We start from the raw sequence: 16,368 nt of genomic DNA on the forward strand, positions 1-16,368 counted from the left end.
GGGGGTAGGAGATCTGGGGAAGGAGCCTCTTGACCCCCCAGCTCCAAGAATGAACATGCCCCCAGCTGTGGAAAAGGATGCACAAGAGACCATCCTGGATCCTGCCCGCCCCGCCCTCCATTGCCCGGCTTGCAAGCAGAGCGCACTCTAGGAAGCCAGTGCAGACACTAGCCCGGGGGGGGGCGTCAGCTTTGCACCCGCACCGGGGCACGGACTACAGCTCCCAGCAAGCCGCGGGAGCGGCAGCATGTGAGCGCCTAAGGGCGGGCGGCGTGCACCGGGCTTTCTCTCCGGTGCACGGCTGGGAGGCGCTCGCCGCTGCTTCCCCTGCCGAGACCCGGTGCCGAGCGGCGCGGCTCGCGGCTGGTGGTGCAGCGCCCGCCATGGCTCTGGTCTCGGCGCCGCTGAGAGTCTGCATCGTGGGCTCGGGGAACTGGTGAGTGCGGCTGCCCGCAGAGCAGCGCGGGAGGAGCCGCCGCCCCTCGCCTCTTCCCCGGCGGTGCCTCTTGTGGGGGCAGAGAAACCCGGGCCAACGCGTGGAGAGGGCGTAGGCCGGAGCCGCTCTGCGCTCTCTGCCAGGGGTCGGGGAGGATGGATTTTAAGGCTGGGTGTACAGCCTTCCACCTGTGGGGATGGAGGGTTTCCCCGCCTCAGGAAACTCTGTGCCAAGGCCACCGGGCCCGATTCTCCCCTGGCTTGCACGCAGTGAAGCGTTGGTACCGGACTAGAGTGGCTCTGGAGTGGTACCGTTCTGAAAGCAAAATCTGGCCAAAGTTGTTCTGCTCATCTCTAGTTTCAGTTAAACCTACTTCGTGTGTTGCTTCTGGGGAATCTCTCCAAATCAGGTTGTCAATTTGTGGAAAATCCGGGATTCGATGTTTGTTTTTGTAGAGTCAGTTTGTTTTAGGATATGTGTGTTTAGGTTTAATTAGGATGCATTTTACTTCTGTTAACGTTGAAGAGGAAGAATGTGGCAGTGTGTCCCAACCATACAGGAAGAGCAAACTTTGGCTACACTGGGCCTGATCCCCCCCACTCCATTGCTCTAGTTCTGCATCAGATGATCCACTGAAAGTCAGTGGTGTAACACATTAGAGAATCAGGCACACTGCTATGTCCCCCGTGTAAGTTAAACTTTTCTATACAGAAGTTACAATAGGATATTTTTAACCTGGCATCTGTTGTGTGCCCACTTCTGTCAGCTCTGATATTAGCTGACAAAGACGTTAAAGATTCTGCACATTTTCAGCTGATTATGTTGCCTAAACTTGGACGAACTCAGCCCCCAAAATGATGGAAATATAAATTTATTTTATATGGTGTCTTTCATACAAATTGTTTGCCAATGCATCTATCTTTCAGATGAATTACAGGACACTGGGCAATATACTGTATCAGTAATCTCTTAATATCAAGAAGGGGAGTTGAGGTCAGATGGACTTCAATTTCCTACATGTTGTGGAGCATAAAAGGCTTAATAAAATGTGGCTTGATTGCCAAATCTGCCACTTGCTTTTCACTTTGGACAAATGACTAATGTCCCAATTTTGTTTCCATTAAAGGTAATGGGAGTTTTGCCATTAATTTCTATAGGAGCCATACCATGCCCTTGACCTTTCTGTGCCTCAGTTTTCCACTTTGTCTTTTTCCCATTTTACTTCCCATCTGTGTAAAGAACGCAGAACCTCAGTTGAAAAGTGTGAAGTACAGAGTATTATTATTTATTAATTATATAAATGTATCTTCACAGTTTGTCACTTTAATTAATTTTAAAAACAGGATGCTGCCAGGGATGACTTATGAATAACATCAGTTAGATATAATTTTAAAAAAATGTTTAACTTTAGAGAACTCCAGTGTTTTCCCATGAATGGTAACATTCAGCTAGATAGAAAGGGACAGGACACTACAATTTGTGAAACAAAACCAGAACATTAGAGTCCCTGGTCAAAGTAACTTTAACAATCCCACTGTTAAAATGCTGCTGCTGTTCACTTTATGTAACTGCCTTTTAATATGGCTATTGTTTTGCAAAGTTCTGGAAGTTGCACAGTGCAAGGTCACATGGAGTTTTGTTTTTGTTTTTTGAGGGAGTGATGGTTAACCAACTGAGATCATACCCTGATGCTTGCCTTGTACTAACTTGTAAAATGAACTTTGTTCTATAAAATGCTGCATAACTTTTGCTTTTGCTTATTTATTTCCTTTCAACTTGTCAGTCTCATACATGAAGCAAATAGGAATCTTTGCTAATTAAATTAACTGCAGTTACATATGGTCTATACTGAAACTAGCATGAATCGAAGTGTGATAAGCTTCATTGAAATTATATACTAGCTACAACTGTGTGGGTGTAGCTTTAATTATTTTTTTGTTGTGATTACTAATTAGATCAGCTCAGTATTCAAGAATTGCCCGTGTGTATGCTGACAGATATTTGGAGGGCAAAATAATCATATCTGCTAAATTGTGAGAAGAGATTGTGCTTTCGGTGGTAGGAACTGTCATTATCTTTTGGGCCAAACAACAGTTTGCCACACATCTCTTAAAGGGAAAGTGAATTGTCTATGAAGGGGTGGAAGAAAGAAAAACGAATGAAAATGATTTTAATCTAGGAAATATTTTGATAAGCAACTATTTTCTAGCTCCTTATTAAATCACAAGTATTTCTATAATCCAGACTATTCTTCCGTGCCCCCCTCCCAAGAATCAAGAAGTGAGAGATCTTGACTAAGGCCCTGATTCAGGAAAGCATCTCAGTTCAGTGCAGCACTTAATCACATGCTTAAAATTAAGTATATGCTTAAGTGCTGCCATGAATTGGGGCCTATTACTCTGATTCTGCAAATGCTTATGAGCAATGGAAATACATGTGTAAATGTTTGCTGGATCAGGGTCTGTCATAAACAGATAATTAAGGGTTAATGCCTCTTTTACCTGTAAAGGGTTAAAAAGTTCACCTAGTCTAGCTGACACCTGACCAGAGGAACCAATGGGGAGATAAGATGTTTAAACAAAGGGAACTTCCCTCCTTCCTTTTGAGAGTCAGTTTCAGTTTAGGGGTTCAAATGCAGGTCCCCATCTGCATGTGAACCCCCTGGGCCGTAGCAACAAAGAACGTGGCCCCCTCCGAACAGTGGCCCCCTCTGAGCATATGTCCAGGCGGGGCCCCTTACAATGCAGAAACTGGAATGCGGTATTTATTTTGCCACTTTTAGGGGCCCCCTTCCTTGCGGGGCCCCCTCTGGTTGGGTTCAGGTTCAGAACCCCTAAACTGAAACTAACTCTAAACAAAGGGAACTTCCCTCCTTCCTTTTGAAACATCTTATCCCCTCATTGGTTCCTCTGGTCAGGTGTCAGCTAGGCTAGGTGAACTTTTTAACCCTTTACAGGTAAAAGAGGCATTAACCCTTAACTATCTGTTTATGACAGGGTCTTAGTCAGGAGCTTTCACATCTTGGATCTTGTTTTGTTTTTATATTTTTTAAAAAAATATCTAGATTAAAGGAATACCAGTGCTACAAGAAGCAGTTTGTTTATGCATGTGAGTACTCTGTTGAACTCAAGACTATTTGCAGGAATGGAGCTTAATTCATTTCATTGTGCAAATTTGACATCCATGATGACACACAATACAACATTCAAGAATTTTAGTAACTTTGCATAGGAGAAAGAAGTGCCCCCAAAAAATCTCATACTGTGGCACCTCTCGTGGATTTCTGCCATGTGTCAAATTACCTGTAACATAGGGCTCTTTAGATGGACTCCATAATGATTAACAAACTGAACCATCTGTATCCTACCTCACCTACTTCTTTCTGACAGTTTCCACACTTCTCTTCTACTACACCATCACTCAAAAGAAGTCAGCACTGTGTTGCCTGGTGAGTTACCTTGATAGTTCCCAATTACCCTCTTTGGGTATGTCAACACAGCACTGCAATTAAAAACCCACAGCTGGCCTGTGCCAGCTGACTTGGTTTAATGGGGCTCGGACTCAGGAGCTGTTTAACTGCAGTATAGCTGTTCTGGCTCAAGCTGCAGCCTGAACTCTGGGACCCTCTCACCGCAAAGAATCCCAGAGCCCTGCATTAAACAGGTTTTTATTCCTGGCCAGAACTTTGCACTTGCACCAAGGAGGAATATTGCCCTATGAAATTGAGTTACCTTATTTAATGATCTGAGTGCTGTTAGCTTTCACTTGGAAGGTGTTCCCGTTGTGATTGAGAAGAATGTACTGGGTTTTCCTGTGCAACTGAACTACTGTAGGCACAAAATATTACAGCTTGACCCATGATGCCGGAAGTATTTTACTATAAACAAATCAGTAAGCATACCAATTCTTTTGCTTGATAATGTCATGAATGCACTCTTAAGTCAACCCAAGGTGAGGAATGGACTTCTGATTCCATGTGATCAGTTGTAGGAAATCTGAGTGTGCCGATTTGTGTGTTGATTAAAATGGGGGTGGGGAGTTGCTATCTCACTCTATTTATGGCATTTAGATTCCTGATGTCATTCTTGTGACTTTGCCCAATTTACTTCTAGTTTAGTTCTTGTAACATTACAATGAAATAGGAAGCAGTGAAGTCACATTTTAGGTATTCCTGAACACAGGAAATCAATAACCAGCTTATTCTTATTACAGTCAAAGAAGGAAAAGAGACAGTCCAGACCATCTAACTGTTAAACAATAATGGAACTTGTGGTGTGAGCAGTGCACACTGTACATATGCAAAGTAGGGCTGTCAATTAATCACAGTTAACTTACACGATTAACTAAAAATAATTAATTACGGTTAAAAAATTAATTGCAGTTAATCACACTTTTAATCATACTGTTAAACAATAGAATACCAATAGAAATTTATTAAATATATTTGGATGTTTTTCTACATTTTCAAATATATTGATTTCAATTACAACACAGAATACAAAGTGTACAGTGCTCACTTTATATTACTTCTTGTTCAGCCAGTTGCTCAGAAAAACAAGTTTGTTTACATTTACGGGAGATAATGGTGCCCACTTATTATTTACAATGTCACTTGAAAGTAAGAACAGGTGTTTGCATGTCACTTTTGTAGCCAGCATTGCAAGATATTTACGTGCCAGATATGCTAAACGTTTGTATACCCCTTCATGCTTTGGCCACCATTCCAGAGGACATGCTTCCATGCTGATGATGCTCATTGAAAAAAATTGCTAACTAAATTTGTGACTGAACTCCTTGGGGGGAGAATTGCATGTCTCCTGCTCTGTTTTATCTGCATTCTGCCATATATTTCATCTTATAGTCATCTTGGATGATGACCCAGCACATGTTGTTCAATTTAAGAACACTTTCACTGTAGATTTGACAAAACACAAAGAAGGTATCAATGTGAGATTTCTAAAGACAGCTACAGCACTTGACCCAAGGTTTAAGAATCTGAAGTGCCTTCCAAAATCTGAGAGGGATGAGGTGTGGAGCATGCTTTCAGAAGAGTTAAAAGAGCAACACTCTGATGCGGAAACTTCAGAATCTGAACCACCAAAAAAGAAAATCCGCCTTCTGCTGGTGGCATCTGACAGATAATGAAAATGAATGTGCATTGGTCCGCACTGCTTTGGATTGTTATTGAGCAGAACCCGTTATCGACATGGACGCATGTCCTCTGGAATGGTGGTTGAAGCATGAAGAGACATATGAATGGTTAGTGCATCTGGCACGTAAATATCTTGTGATATCTGCTACAACAGTGCCATGTGAACGCCAGTTCTTACTTTCAGATGACATTGTGAACAAGAAGCAGGCAGCATTATCTCCTGCAAATGTAAACAAATTTATTTGAGCGATTGCCTGAACAAGAAGTAGGATTGAGTGGACGTGTAGGCCCTAAACTTTTACATTGTTTTATTTTTGAGTGCAGTTATTTTTTTGTACGTAATTCTACATTTGTAAGTTAAACTTTCATGATAAAGATATTGCACTACAGTACTTGTATTAGGTGAATTAAAAATACTATTTCTTTTGTTTTACAGTGCAAATATTTGTAATAAAAAATGTCAGTGTATGGTACAGTACAATAAAAACAAAACAAAAACCATGTGCACATTTAGGCTGAGTTAGAATTAACACTGTATTTCTCTATCAACAATGTTTGCAAAATACTTAGTGGAGATTAAGACCAAAGAGAGAAACTTAACAGTCTTTATTTAAATATAGTGGCTATAAAAACGAAGTTTTTTTAGTCCTTCCATCCGAGAATTTCAAAACACTTTACACACAACACACCTTGTGATATATCAAATATTATTATTTCCATTGCAGAGACAGGAAAACTGAAACAGATTGGTAAGGTAAATTGCCTATAGTAACACAAGATAGTTGGTGACAGAACTAGGCAAAGAACCCTGAACTCTCATCTACCACTCCTGTGTTCTGGCCATTACATCAAAGTCCCTCTCTGTTTTAATTCCCAAGTCTTAAAAGCTAATTTTCATTTCCTTTTCCAACTCCATAAGCAACGTAAATTAGTTCAGGACAATAGCTTGACTTATGCTTTCCAGGATGTAGCAAGCAGGCATTGCAGCATTTATAATCAAGATGTTAGTTTTGGTAACATTGTCACCTTCTTGGCTGAGGAAATTTTGTGGAACATGAAGTACTGCTGTAAAAAGAAATACTCTATTAAAAAACACTTTCTTGCAGTCTTTTAAAGAAATAACACTTTTATGATTTAATTCAACAGGAATTGTTATATGTAGTGAAAGCCTTTACATGGCATGTTATAAATATTTCTTATGCTTACTAAGTGATCACAAGGATTGTAATAGCCAAATCCCTATTGCTGCCTTAAAAGCTCTTATAGAATGAATCTAATTCACTACAAATACTCTGTAATAAGCTTTGGCTGTTAGGGAATCATGCTAGGGGCTTATATGTGGCTAAATTTATAAAGTTAAAACAGTATTTTGCCTCTTAATATGCAGTCTTTTAAAGCACACACCTTTTTTCCTGCTCCCACACCCATGAAGTTACTTCTAATGGCCTCCCCTTAGGCTGCGGGGCAGATGAAGGCAAATGGGAGAATGCAGGAAATTAATAATGATAGTAATAAGTAACATAAAAACCCACACATGCACACACAAATCATGAACCCAAGGCCATTGGGAGTGGGAGAATCTACTCTTCTCCCTCATATATAGTTCCTGTACCTGACTGCTATTGCTTGTAACTTTTCCTGCATAATGAAATTCTTGGGCAGTTTCACTGTTGTCCAGAGATCTGAGTAAATATGACTCCAGAATCTTGTTAATTTTATTCTGCTGCTGTTTGGGAGGAAAAAAGATTTGAGCAGCAATGAAAGTGTTTGTCTGCAAACTCAGGAAGATGGCACTGCATCAGATCACAGACTGTCACGCTGTAGTTGATGTTCTGCAGAAATTGATGGGTTAGTGCCCCCCTGCCAGAGGAAATCTTCTCACCACTGGCAAGAGGATTTTACAAAACTTGCTGACCCATCATTTCTTTTTTAAATTTAATTTTTCAGTTATTTAGAAGTTGTATGTAGCTTCTTACCACTGCATTGAAAAATATAATCCTTTTGAATCTGTGCATATGAAGTTACTGAACTCCCCCTGGATGTCTGATGAGTAGAAGAAGCAATTAGAGGGATATGAGTAAATGTTTCAGTCTACTGAGCTCTTTTCTGACTGTATTTGTTTAAGCAAAAGCAAAATATATGAATGATTGGTTGATTTCCCCCCCCTCCATTTTGTTAGTTCAAAATTTTTAAATAGTAATTGGACCAATTGCCTGGGTATTTTGGGGGTGGGTAGGATGGCGGGTGTGTGTGTTTGTGTTAAGTGACTTTTTTTCCAGAACAAAGTTACTATAATTTTAGAATATCTTCTTTTTCTGTTTTCTTTCCTAGGGGCTCTGCTGTTGCCAAAATAATAGGCAATAATGTAAAAAATATGCAAAAGTTTGCTTCCACAGTGAAAATGTGGGTCTTCGAGGAAAATATTAATGGGAGAAAACTGACAGATATCATAAATAATGAACATGAAAATGTAAAATATCTCCCTGGTTACAAGCTGCCTGAAAATGTGGTAAGACTTGGAAGCTAAACTTGGCGTGTGTGTGTGTGTATAAAAATATATATATATATATATATATAAATTGCTTACAGTCAGAAGTGAGATAGGAGTGTTTCATTCACTTTTTTGCTTTTTGTCAAACTCTAACTATTTTGTTAATGATATGGGCACAATCAAGGGTTCCGAACAGGTGAGCTCTCTAAGGTAGTTGATAGCTAACATAATCTTGTAATAGATTTTCCCCTTCAATGACTTTATGGCACCATATGCTGTATTGTGTATATATGCAAACACGTGAAAATAATAGAAAGATTAATGCCTTTGCCCATAACTACCATAAAGATTTGCCCTCAGTTTTGGAAAGGAACTGACTGACAAGTTTGGAAGAAAGGTGGAATTTCAGACCCTCTGGAATTTCACTACTGAAAGCTGCATTGAATTATGTAAAGGCTGTTCACTTTTGTAGTCATTTATGCCAGTCTAAAGTGCTGCCAAACCTGAATGGTGACATTTTTCACGCAGTTCGCACTGGTGTAAATGACAACATATTGTGGTGGGCAATCATGAATCTGGCCCAGAAAGAGCTAGAAGTAGGAGGAGAGAGCAGCAACTGACAATTTAATAGGAAAACCTATGGGTTAAAAACTGCCTGTAGCTAGATTATGGTTCTATTGGTGCCATTGAAACCTAAATGCTGCACCAGTCTCCTAATGTGAAGTAAATCATAGACTAATAGAACTGGAAGAGACCTTGAGAGGTCTATTCCAGTCCCCTGCACTCATGGCAGGACTAAGTATTATCTAGACAATCCCTGACAGATGTTTGTCTAACCTGCTCTTTGTGGAATCTCCATCACTGGAGATTTTTATCTCCCTAGGCAATTTATTATTTCCCTTTTGTCATAGACCAGAGAAACTTTGGTGTTACCCAGGTTGTTCATGTTCATTACCTCCATTAATAGTGATTGCAGAGGCCACTGTACAACCCCAGAACTCATTTTTGGTGCCTCTGTTATTTCAAGTGTGGTTAAACATGAGGACTACTTTAAAGTCCTCATCACTTGTTGGAAAAGGGTGAAGTCTGGCAGGTGGCTTGGAAGCTGGTCACCTTAAAAAGAAAAACAAAACCTTTTAAGAATCAAAAATAGAACATCAGGAAACAGATGTAAGAGAGACTGGTGAAGGTTTTTTGTTTTTTTTAAACAGGACATATCTATCTTACAAGCACTACAGTGGCACAGGTGTGGTGCTGCAGCTGTGGTGCTGTGGCATTGTAATGTTGGCACTTGCTACAGTGAGAGGGAAAGGTTTTTTCCATCGCTACAGTAAATACACCTCCTCGAGAGGTGGTTGCTAGGTCTACAGTGTGCTTAGGTTGACTTAACTACGTCTCTGAGGAGTGTGAATTTTTCACAGCCCCGAGCAATGTAGCTAGGTCGACCTAAGTTTTAGGTGTAGACCAGGCCTAATTTTTCTGAGTGCAGTAGTGTATTAGAAATGTAAACTGTTTTGCCAAACCAGCAGCTAAGCAAGAGACATTAAAAAACGGCCTCTAATTTTGCATTTCAATCAATTAGGTTGTGAATATTAGTTAGCTGTCTGAACTCTGATTTGTAGGTGCGAACATCATTTGCTCCTGCAAATTTGGTAGTTATCTGTCTAAATTCTGTCATTTGCAGGTACAATTGATTGTGTGCACAATATTAGAAGGCAGGGAAAGGCCCCTTTCAAAATTTGGCCCAATATGTTTTGGGTTGGGTTGGCTTGAAAGCATTTGATGCTCTCACATGTGTAGGAATGTAATGTGCATGGGTTTTTTTTCTCTTATTGATATAACATGATAGAAATTATCATTCTCAGAAAGCTCGTCTAGATTATTTTTAGAGAACTTTTGAATAGAATTAATTTTTTAAAAATTCTTTTGTTTCACAACCCCCTTTGTCTTCCATAATTGTACAGATTGCCGTTCCAAATCTTAACGAAGCTGTGCAAGATGCAGACTTGTTGGTCTTTGTCATTCCTCACCAGTTTATTCATAAGATCTGTGATGAGATCACAGGACGGGTACCAAAGAAAGCTGTTGGGATAACTCTCATCAAGGTATAATAAATGCTATATGTTAACATTGTCAATATATAATGGAATCTTCTGAAACCATTCAACTAAGAGTTTGAGATGAAAAATCTTTCCATGTCCCAGCCAAATTGTTATTTTTTTCTTGATTGTTCAGTAGGACTTCTTTGGATGTACAATCAGAATTTGAGTCCTAGTCACTAGTGAATTGTTATGCAGTGTTTTTTTATTTTATTCTGTCATTTTCAGTAACAGGGAGGTGAGTCTGCTTGCAAGACTAACTTAAAAAAATGTTTTGCACCACCAGGCTTTTCTGCCTATTACTTTCTCATTCTGGACACATCACTAGATGGAGAGCAGAGCACAACTATAATAGTCTGGTTGTTAATTCACATCCCAAACACTGAGCTGATCATTCTAAAAATTGACGAGAGACTCTCATGTGACTGAGTGGACAGTGCTCTCGTTCACATCAAAGATTTTGCTGCAACAAGAGAAACTGTTCAGAGCCATCCAAAAAGATAAACCAGTCCCAGTATGGGAACTTGTTGGGAACAGCATTTTAAAGGAGCTTTCATAGAGCTGGAGGCAAGGGAGTTTCTGTTTTAAATGACATTTTGTTTCTGAATATTAAGCTATGGTAGATCTGGTTATTCCCACAAGCTTCTAGAAGACATTACTTTGTTCTTGCCCTTCATTTGGTTGAGGGTGGGAGTGCTTTATTTTCTCGGCACAAGTTCCCCTGTCTGTTCTCATTCCTGGCACAGGTTCACCCTCCAGATCTTTCATTTTTATTTTTTAAATAAATTTGTCTCTCTTTAGTTTAGCTGAAACCATTGAATCTTGTTTTTGTCAGTGCTGCCCTATCGAAGGGATTTTGTCTTGAAAGCTTGAATTTTATTAAAAGGTAACACTGCTCTAGTTCAGGTGTTGTACTTTACAGATCAATTTTTGGTTATACATTCATTGAATTGAAGGATGAAAGAAACAGGGCACATGATTCTGGCATAGTGTTGAAAGCAATAAATATATAGCGACGAAAACTTCCATGTCAGCCATCTGGCTATCTGAGATGAAAATAAAATCCCAGACTGAACATTTTGAAGGCACCAAGTAGCCTACACCAACAGAATTGAGGACATGTTCCTTCACTCTTTTTCTTAAACTCTTGAGAGAAATGTAATTGATTCTTCCTTAACTTATTCTGGCCTGTATGTTTACCATGATGTCATTTATGTCAATGTGAAACCAGAATAACTCTAAATGTCTGGTTACTGTGGCTGGTTACTGTGATCAGATTTGGATCAGAAACTGGGTCTTTATTTCTTTAAAAATACAGTTTAAATTCTTGATGGTTATTGACTATATTTATGTAAAGAATAAATATTTAATGCACTGGTAAAATTATGCAAAGAAAAAAGTATTTATTTATGCAAGGGAAAACACTTTCTATTTTCTTCCATAAACATTAGTATATTCTTAGTTTGAATATTTAATATAATGTTGGATGACATCTCTTACACAAGCCAGAACTGGTTACCAGACAACTTCCCATTGTTAAGCTGCTTCTGTGGTCCAGTAGGTGCTCTCTTTAAAGAAATGGTGCAAACTTTTTTTTTTTTTTTTTTTAATTCAGTTGCAACTGTGTGCAAACTACCTATTTCCACTTTCTGTCAATGGGACAAAAATCTGTACAAAGGGGCAGAGATCTGATCTCAGTAACAAAAGAGCATGTGAGAATGGAATCATCTCACCATTCATAAGTAATGGAGGATTTTTTTATTTCTAAGCACATGCACGTGCGTGCATGCATACACACACTTGCTCTATTTATATCACTATGCAAGTACATTTAGCGTGGCCATGGGTAACAAATGCTGTAGTTAGTGTAGTTCCGCTCTGAAAGAGGGCTATGTAAAATGGCATTGGTGGGCTCCTCTCTCTGTCTGATTTCTATATGCAGTATATTCTCTTTACAAATAAAAGGTGTATGTTTAACTGCCAGACCTGCAAATTCAACCTAATATGTGAAAATAAATCTGGGTCTTTGGTGAATGCTGGACGAGGCCCTGAATGATGCATCTGTAATCATGTTGCCTTAAATTGATTATGACAGGGTAAATGACTGGAACTCAGTAAATGTTTGTGTTGAATAATAAGAGGAAATGGAATCCAACTTGCTTTTTTAGCATTGCAGTTCAAGAAGAGCATAGGAGTGAAAAGCAATTTGAAAGCTTCTCTGGCCAGCCTTTGGGTTGTTCTAATTTACACCTAGTTGCTTCTGCTGACCATTGCAGCATCTAGATCTATTGCCCTGGCCTATGTTGGGAGCCATTACATTGGCTCTACACCACATGGGGAATACCCCTACACTGTGAAAGTTATCAGGTCAGATCCACCTGGGTTCCTGCTTCTTTTAAGATCAACTTCAGCCCGCATAGAAGTAGGTGCAGCTCCCTTTGACTTCAGCAGAAGTCCACGGCAGGTCTGGATTTAGTATCCAGTCACATGTGATCTCTCTCAATGCAGGTTATTCATTCAAGTTCGCAAATTCATATCTAGGTAGTTGTTCCAAATGCCTTTTAAAGAGACTGAATGGCAGCTGTTGGTTAATTGCCTGTTCGGGGACCTAATAAATAGACTGTCAAGACATCTTTGGAGCTGTTAAAAAATAACACATACATGAGCATTCTTTCATATTCTCATCACTGTACAATATGGTCCACAAAGATGTTAAGTGAGAGCATGAGAGTGAAAAAAGTAATGCAACAGTATAGTAATTGACTTACGTTTTAATTGGCTGGTTTCATACGTGTGTGTCTCACAATGTCTCTTAGTTGTGCAGTGTTTTTAAAAATAAACCATTTTTTGAGCCTTAGGAATGCAAAACTCTGCCAGCCAGGAATGTCTTCTGTGGCTTATATAAAGTTTAATGGATTTCAGCAATGCCTTTTTATACTTAAAAAAAGGCCATGGTGTAGTTCAAAGTGATGGTCTTCTGTGTGCTAAGTATGAGAAACTGTTTAAAAATAAGGCTTTACAAAGAAAATGTTTCTATAACCTCCTAAATATTTATACTTTTGGGAAGGAGGTGGACAGTTTTGAGCCTTGTGCTTCTATAGAGGGGAAAAGCACAGTTAATTCACCACATTTTGGTTCCATGGGAGAAATAGCTTTGGACGAAGGAGGTACTGCAGTTCCTTGAAAAAGGCATAAGCAGTCAGGAGTTCTGGATTCTATTCTCCACTGTGGCACTGATCTACTCAAGGCACTTCAGTCTCTCTCTGCCCCAATTTCTCTATCTCTGGAGAACAGGGATAATGATATTTCAGTAAAGCACTTTGAAATCGATAGATGAAAAATGCTACCTAAGAGTAAAAGTATTATTAGTCAGCTTCTTCCATATCTACAAATGGGCTTTTCACTTTGTAGTAGTGTTCAAGATGACTAGAACTCTGATTGACTAGTAAGCCGTTGCTGTCATTAAACATGAAGCAATTTCTCTATGATATTTCAGTTTGAGTGTTTTCCCCACAAAATATTACATACAAATATTAAAATCCAATCCTATGAGTTTCTGGGCCTCGTTGTTTTCTACTGAGGTCAGTGGGCCAGCTCCTGAACAGGTGGAAATCAGTGTCGCTCCATTGACTTCAGTAGGGGAACATTCATTTACATCTGAGGATCTGTTCCCAGAGGAGATGAACTTGCAGCACCTTACAGGATTGTGCCCTTTATTTAGCACAAAATAAACCCTGTTGTCATCATCTAGATATTGGTAGCTAATTCCTAATTTTTAAGTGCAATTTTGTATCAGAGGAAGACCTCATAAAAGGTCACAGTAGAGGCAAGGCTGTATAGCCAGATGTGTCTGTGTGGCTTATCTCAATGGTAGCAAGTCCACTATCTTCTGTCACTAACTGGATAAACTTTATTGTGGCTTCCACCCAGGAAGGATAATTGTGACGCAGTCTATTCTGTCTAATGCCTGTTCAGTAATTCACTTTAATGTTGGCTGCAGGGAATAGATGAAGGCCCAGAGGGACTCAAACTGATTTCTGACATTATTCGAGAGAAAATGGGAATAGACATCAGTGTGCTGATGGGAGCTAACATTGCCAATGAGGTAGCGGCAGAGAAGTTCTGTGAAACCACAATAGGTAACATTCTGTGTAATTAAAATGTTTAAAATATCGATGTCTATGCTCAAAACTCCACATTGAATAATTTGAACATCACCGTTGCCAGCTTTAATCAATCATTATCAGAAGCTGCTAAGTCTTTCATATTTAATTTCTGAACTTCCTATAATGTTTGCACTTCCAAATGTAGCAGTAAGGCATTGGGAGGAGAGATTATGAAATCTCATTAGGATTGTGTCTTCAGAGCCAACTCTTATTTCTTTTACAATGAAATAATTACCAACCCACAAAATAACAATTATACTGTTTAATACTGATAAAGTAGCCATGCCACTGTTGTGCAGAACATTTTGCTACATAGGTTGCTACATAGTCTAATATCAAGTGATTAGATGTTTTTTAGTACAGGTGTTGAAGCTTGTGAAACTCTCTCTCTTTCCATATTTATAACTTTTTAAGGGTGCTATTGTATCCTTTGTAGGTTTTCATCGTAACTAATTCTTCCAAACTGCGGGTGTTGGCCTTGATCCTGCAATTGGAATTACTAGCACAGATTTCTCTGCACCCATCTAAGGCTGGAGAGATTTCACAAAGTCTCACATGTGCATTCAAATATATACAGCTGTGTGCAATCTGAGGGAGTTAATGTTGTTAGACCATAAATTTTTTTTTTACTTTTGTGTAGTTAGCTTTGTGAGCTTAGTGTCACGTTAACATCTCTTGCATATAATTATTTTAGATGGTTGATTTAATTTAAAATGTTGACAGACACTTCTTTTTCAGGGCAACATTAGCTTGCTGCGTTAATAAGGTATCTGTGACTTGTTTTACCAGTAGGTATGAACGTGTGCTTAAAGTACTTCATAGAATTGCAGCTGCTGAGAAGATAACTTGGACAGATTTTTTTTTAAACCAATTTTAATTATTTAAATAATAAGAAAACAAGGGAAATGGATTTAAACAAAAAGGAAGTGGTGGTGAAGTTATATGATTGTTCTTCTGTCTATTCTGAGCTCTTAGACTACTGGTAAATGTCTCCATGTTAAGAACTATCTTGGTTGGAGGGAGGGGAAATGGGGAAAAACAATCTAACTCCTGCTTTGAAGTATTATGCCTTGCCCTAAAAAGACAGCATAATAAATGAATACATTATTCATTGCTTGCTTTCTCCCTTCCACCTCCCTCCCCCAACAGGCAGTAAAATCCTGGAGAATGGCCTTCTTTTCAAAGAACTCCTGCAGACGCCAAACTTCCGAATAACTGTAGTAGACGATGCAGATACTGTTGAGCTTTGTGGCGCTCTTAAGGTACAGTTAGCCGTGCTGAATTTTTATGACTGGGGAAGGGAGATGATGGGGGGTGGGGGGGGAGAAGGGGAGAGTATTTACCCCTAAAAGGTTGTCTATCTGTGTGTTTTTCTCTCTCTCTCTAAAATATAAAAAATACATGCTTTAAAACTAAAATAATTGAACACACAACTCTGCAAATACTAGACATAAAACTGAAGAGAGGCATGTTGATAGTGCATGGAGCTCTGCATCAAGATATCCTGAGTTCTGTTCCTACCTCTGCCACTTAACTTGCATGAAGCCACAGAGCAAGTATGTTGCATCCAGGGCTGGCACTTCCACTAGGCGACCCTAGGCAGTCGCCTAGGGCGGCAGGATTTGGGGGGCGGCATTTTGCCGTCCTCGGAGGCAATTTGGCGGCGGGGGTCCTTCCGCTCTGCGTCTTTGGGGCGCTTCGGCAGCGGGTCCTTCACTCGCTCTGGGGAGGAGTGCTGCCACCTAGGGCAGCAAAAACCCTGGCACCGCTCCTGGTTGCATCTACACTCCTGAAACGCTTTTAAAATCCATTCCAGCCTCTGGGCAAGGCCTGTGTGTACAGCAGCCCCTATGCAAGGGGAGAGGAATGGGACGCTGAAGTTAACCTTTTTTGCACTGGAAACCACATAGTTCCCTTGCTCCCTATCTCATTTGTTTATAGAAGCCGCTTCTACTGGCACGGTTTTACCGACCGTATAGGTGGGACACAACTCTGCTAAAACAGTTTTTTAAAGACTTATCCCA

At 39.7% G+C, this 16,368-nt stretch overlaps 1 protein-coding gene across 2 annotated transcripts in view; it reads left to right on the forward strand.

Annotated features, from left to right (window-relative positions):
* The first annotated feature begins 280 nt into the window (after positions 1–280).
* GPD1L (glycerol-3-phosphate dehydrogenase 1 like) overlaps positions 281–16,368 on the forward strand; it is a 32,622-nt gene continuing 16,534 nt past the window's right edge. Inside the window, exons 1-5 of one of the 2 annotated variants that reach the window (XM_034760844.1) lie at positions 281–436; positions 7,920–8,097; positions 10,044–10,184; positions 14,179–14,317; positions 15,494–15,606. In XM_034760844.1, coding sequence (XP_034616735.1) covers positions 384–436; positions 7,920–8,097; positions 10,044–10,184; positions 14,179–14,317; positions 15,494–15,606 — 624 coding nt within the window. In that variant the 5' untranslated portion in view covers positions 281–383. Of the gene's footprint in view, positions 437–576; positions 846–7,919; positions 8,098–10,043; positions 10,185–14,178; positions 14,318–15,493; positions 15,607–16,368 lie in introns of those variants that run through there. The other variant, XM_034760843.1, reaches the window with a different exon arrangement.

This window comes from Trachemys scripta, chromosome 2 (genome assembly GCF_013100865.1).
Source record: "Trachemys scripta elegans isolate TJP31775 chromosome 2, CAS_Tse_1.0, whole genome shotgun sequence".
NCBI lineage: Eukaryota > Metazoa > Chordata > Testudines > Emydidae > Trachemys > Trachemys scripta.